Below are 4,539 nucleotides of genomic sequence, written 5' to 3' on the forward strand. Positions count from 1 at the left end.
CTCTTCCGAAGATCTGCTTATGGAAATGTCGCAAAATGTTTTAAAGAACTAGAAAGATATCAGCATACACTCAATCTGGCAGTAAATGAATCTTATTTCTCTCCCTCAATTTGTCATATCCTTTCATTTAGAAAGATTTCATACTAAAATAATAACCTACTCAGGACCTGCTCAAATACAATTTCAAGACACAATTTCAATTTTATAACTGTAATATTGGCTCAAGCTTCAGAAAGAATCAGCACAACACATGAAAAAGATCACCATGCTGTACCCCAACGTGCTTTAACAACACACAATTCTAGTGCTTCCAATACACCACAGGCTGTGGTTCCAAAGTGGAGAATCAAGTCTGACCAAATGAAGCAAAATGACAAGTCCAGTTACAATCACTTTACAACTGCCTTGGGAGGACCCCAATACTAGCAGAAAGCAAACAGTGAGGCAGAAAAGGACTATATGTTTGTTTCCTGCAGCTATCCTTCTTGTCATCACCTACAGACAGATTTATTGCCTAGTAGAAAATAGTACTGTTCCATTAAATTTCAAACAAAGTACAAACACACTAGCTGAGTTAGAACTGAAAGTAGAGGAGCTCATTAACTCAGCAACAGATTAAGCTATTACTTGAAAACACAGGCTGCAGAGGAAATGAAATAAACCCACTTTGAAACTGTATCACCTAAATGTTTACTTGAAAACACAGGCTGCAGAGGAAATGAATAAACCCACTTTGAAACTGTATCACCTAAATGGCATGCTGAAGTCCAAATGTGACCCAGGTTTAACCCTCTATCAGTTTACTCGCATAGAAACCAGTGCTGAAATCTGACATAAGGCTTAAATACACTCCATCTCCTGCAACAAACTATTCAATATAATCTACTGAGACCAGCAAAACAAGGCCAGAACCAGGCAGTTACTGCTGAGATGGCTTTAGCAGTGTTAGACGGGATCTTTCACTGCCACAGAAACTTTCACAGGTGCAAGATAAATCATTATATTACTTTTGCTAACCTTATCAAAAAACAAATGAGAAAAAGAAGTATCAAGAACAAAATGCATTTGCAGAATGCAAGCATAACTTCTTTTTGCTCCATAACAGCTTTGTTATGAATTTATTGACATATGAAAAAATATATTAATACAAATATATCTCTCACAGTACAAAAATGGAAGCAGGAAGCTTTTATGGTATATTAAGAAAGTTTGGAGGATCTCATATACAGAAGCCATCCAATGTTTTCCAGAAATAAAATGCTCCCTATGAGTCAGACATGATAAAAAAAGAGACCTCCATAAATTTGCTGTAACTATTTTTTGCTCATAAGCTATTTCAAAAATAAGCTTATGATAATGGAACAAAAGGAACTATCAGCGTAGAGGCATTTAACAAAACTGTAATTGTGTGACCTATAGAGCCAGTGAATATGCATCAATGGAGAAAAATACTTGGCAAATAAACTATGCAAGACACTTCCAAAGAGGTGCTCCTTTGGGAGGTTCCCCAGGGGACTTAAGAGACATCCACCTGTTTTGAGATACTACAATAAAGTAATAAACAAAGCTGCCTGAAACCTCTATGAAAAATTTTAATTCTGCCAGTGAAGATATTAACTCTGCTTTTCCTCTTTTATAACTACTCACTGTACTTTCAACAACTGGTGAAATATGAGCACAGCAAGAATAGCAACAGCATATTTGTTCCATAATGATTTTAAAAATCAGTCTTTACCTTAGTTTGTTTTCCTCTCTATAGCTTTAGTAAAATATGCATGCACATGTGCATACAGAGCTAGGATTCCTCCCTGTCTCTGAAAAGGAACTGAAAAAGTTCTATTCTAAACAAACATACACACACACCAAAAAAAAAAAATCAGATGAAGAAAGAACTCTGATAGTTGCTACAGAAGCAAAAACAAGGAATGCCATTCTAAATCAGTTGAACTTGTTGCAAAAGCCTTGCATAGTTCAACAAAAGCAGCAACAAATCCAGTGGGAAAAAGAGACATTTAAGTTTTCTAACACACTTTAATTTTAGTCCGAAGGTAGGGCCTGACCTTCCTATCAGTGCCACTGCACTGGCAATTAAAACCAATGATTTTTCCTTACCCTAGTTCTGCTCACCTCCTCTTCCTCAGGGTATCATCTGTGATTATTATTGGCAGGCCAGTGTTCTACATGCTGTTATCCTATGCAACAGGATGCACTGCTTATTCGTTCATGTCTGCCCTTGTCTCATCCGCCCATTTTTCCACATTGATATTCAGTCTCACTACTTGCAGCTGAACAGCATAAAAATCTTTTTCTACTGATCTTTAAAAACCACATGCAAAGCAGCTGCACATGGTTGAACTGTTCATGTATTTCATGTCTATACACTGCTACCTTTTTTTCAGATTTAAGGAAGCTCAAAAACAGCAGCAGTAGCTGAGATACTCAGTTCAGTTGAAGTTATTACAGACTAATGGGTCACCCATTCAATTACATCAGACATGAGAAGATAGAATCAAGCTAAACACAAAATCTGCCACTTCTGGGCAGATTATGGGATGAACTGCAGTTCCTCAATTTTACATTTCTGCGCTTACATTCGCACAAAGTAAGAACAAGGTACATCCTTTGCAGTTTCAGTGCCAGAAGTAAAAGTGTTGAGATGAAAATGAAAGCCATCCCAAGCTTTGGAGTACATCTGTTCCCAGCTGCTCATACACATCTATACCAGTCAACACTCTAACTCAGCAGAGGTGGCAGGAAGCTCTGCCTGCCAGAGCACTGGCAGCAGTTATTGCACTTCTAAGCAAAAGCATCAAGCTGTTACCTTCACAATCAACTTGGTTAAACTGTACAACTAGAAATCAACCTTCTAATTTTTTGCAGCTTTAGGACAAATATAATACTGTTGCTCAAAGTATGGCTATTTTCTCAGAGCTTACTGGCAGTAAAAATAGAGTTGTTTTTTTTTTTTAGATGCATAACATTTCCTTCCCAAACCTCCCTCCGTTCTCCTTTCCAGGTCTCCAATACGCTGAGTGAGGATATAATTCTTCTCTGTAGATTCCCATGACATTTTGGCAGAAATTACAGCTGTGGCAAGCTTTGGATTGGACTCTTTGCTTACTGATGTGCTTAGCTTTGCCACTGGCTACTCTTGAAAATTAAATAAAGAAAACAAGCAGTATTTCTTTCATAAAGTAACAAGTGACCTGAGGGAAGCCTCTCTGGGTGGGAATGGAAAAAGAGTCCCAATTTTGATGTTGTACAAGTTTCCATGTGTTAAGAACTTTGGGAGATGCTGGCAATTTTATTTCTTTCACCAATCTCCACTCCTCCCCATTTATTCTCTCTAAACTAAAGGTTTGTTTTCCTACAAGTTACTGCAACATATTCAGAATTCCCCTTGACACCCTGCTCCTACCTGCGGTGTTTCAAGTGACACTAGATACAAGACTTACATTATGTTAACATTTGACAATAATATATTAACTGTCAGTCACATGCCTAGAACTCAACAGCCTTATGAAAAGGAAAAGCCTGGCTGCTAAGAAATCCCATTACTTTAATACTTTGCTCCAACATAGAATCATAGAATGTTAAGGGTTGGAAGGTACCCTAAAGACCATGTAGCCCCAAGCCCCCTGCCATGGGCAGGGACACCTCCCACTAGACCCAGTTGCTCAAGGCCCTATCCAGCCTGGCCTTGAACTCTACCGGGGTTTGGGCATCCACAACTCCCTGGGAAACCTGTTCCAATGCCTCACCATTCTCACACTAAAGAATTTCTTCCTAATATCTAACCTAAATTTCCCATCTTTCAATTTGTACCCATTACTCCTTGTGGTATCACTACAACATAAACATGGAAAAGTTACAAATGAAGCTTCACTCTACATAAGCCATCAGCTTCTAGTCCAACTATAACTTAAACATTCGTGCTTTAAACTTGCTGCTGATGCAAGGTATTTTACCATGGGCAACAGTGGAGTATAATGCAGTGCTGTACACCAGTGAATTCATTCATCCCATCATGAGGAGTAGATCATTTTTCGAGGCCTTTGGACATTATAAAGATCATCTCCAGTGGCAGTGGCAGTAGAGATCTCTTTTCAGGGCTGATGGATAATGCTATGACTGTCTCCAACAGCTGCGGTGGGCTCATAGCTCACCAAACCAGCCACTGTAGCTACACAAACCCTCGAGCTTCGAGGCTGAGGGGCCTCGAACAGATGATCTCCAGGAGCCAAGAAATGCGGCATACCCTCGAAGCATGGGCAGGGCTGGGGAAGGAGGGCGGAGAGCCACCCAGGATGGCGGCGCTGGAGCCAGGCTGGGGTGGGGGAAGTGCCAGCTCCCGCCCGGGACTTCCTCCCAGGTGAGGGGGCCTAGATACACCTCGTTCCCTGCCCGGTCTGACCGGGAGGGGAGGGACGGAGACACACCGCAACGCAAACTAGACCCGCCGGGGGTGCCAGGACCAGCGGGGACTGCCTGTGGACTCTCCGGGGCACGGCGAGGGGCGGCAGGGGGCCAGCGGGGGCG

The 4,539-nt window shown here is 41.1% G+C and overlaps 1 protein-coding gene across 2 annotated transcripts in view; it reads right to left on the reverse strand.

Annotated features, from left to right (window-relative positions):
• The window catches only part of ISPD (isoprenoid synthase domain containing), a 110,525-nt gene extending 106,071 nt beyond the window's left edge, over positions 1-4,454 (reverse strand). The window contains exon 1 of one of the 2 annotated variants that reach the window (XM_017729370.1): positions 3,969-4,454. In XM_017729370.1, coding sequence (XP_017584859.1) covers positions 3,969-4,021 — 53 coding nt within the window. In that variant the 5' untranslated portion in view covers positions 4,022-4,454. The remainder of the gene's footprint in view (positions 1-3,968) is intronic. The other variant, XM_008629949.2, reaches the window with a different exon arrangement.
• Between the last annotated feature and the right edge of the window lie 85 nt (positions 4,455-4,539).

The sequence above is a fragment of the Corvus brachyrhynchos genome, unplaced genomic scaffold, assembly GCF_000691975.1.
Source record: "Corvus brachyrhynchos isolate BGI_N302 unplaced genomic scaffold, ASM69197v1 scaffold142, whole genome shotgun sequence".
Lineage (NCBI taxonomy): Eukaryota > Metazoa > Chordata > Aves > Passeriformes > Corvidae > Corvus > Corvus brachyrhynchos.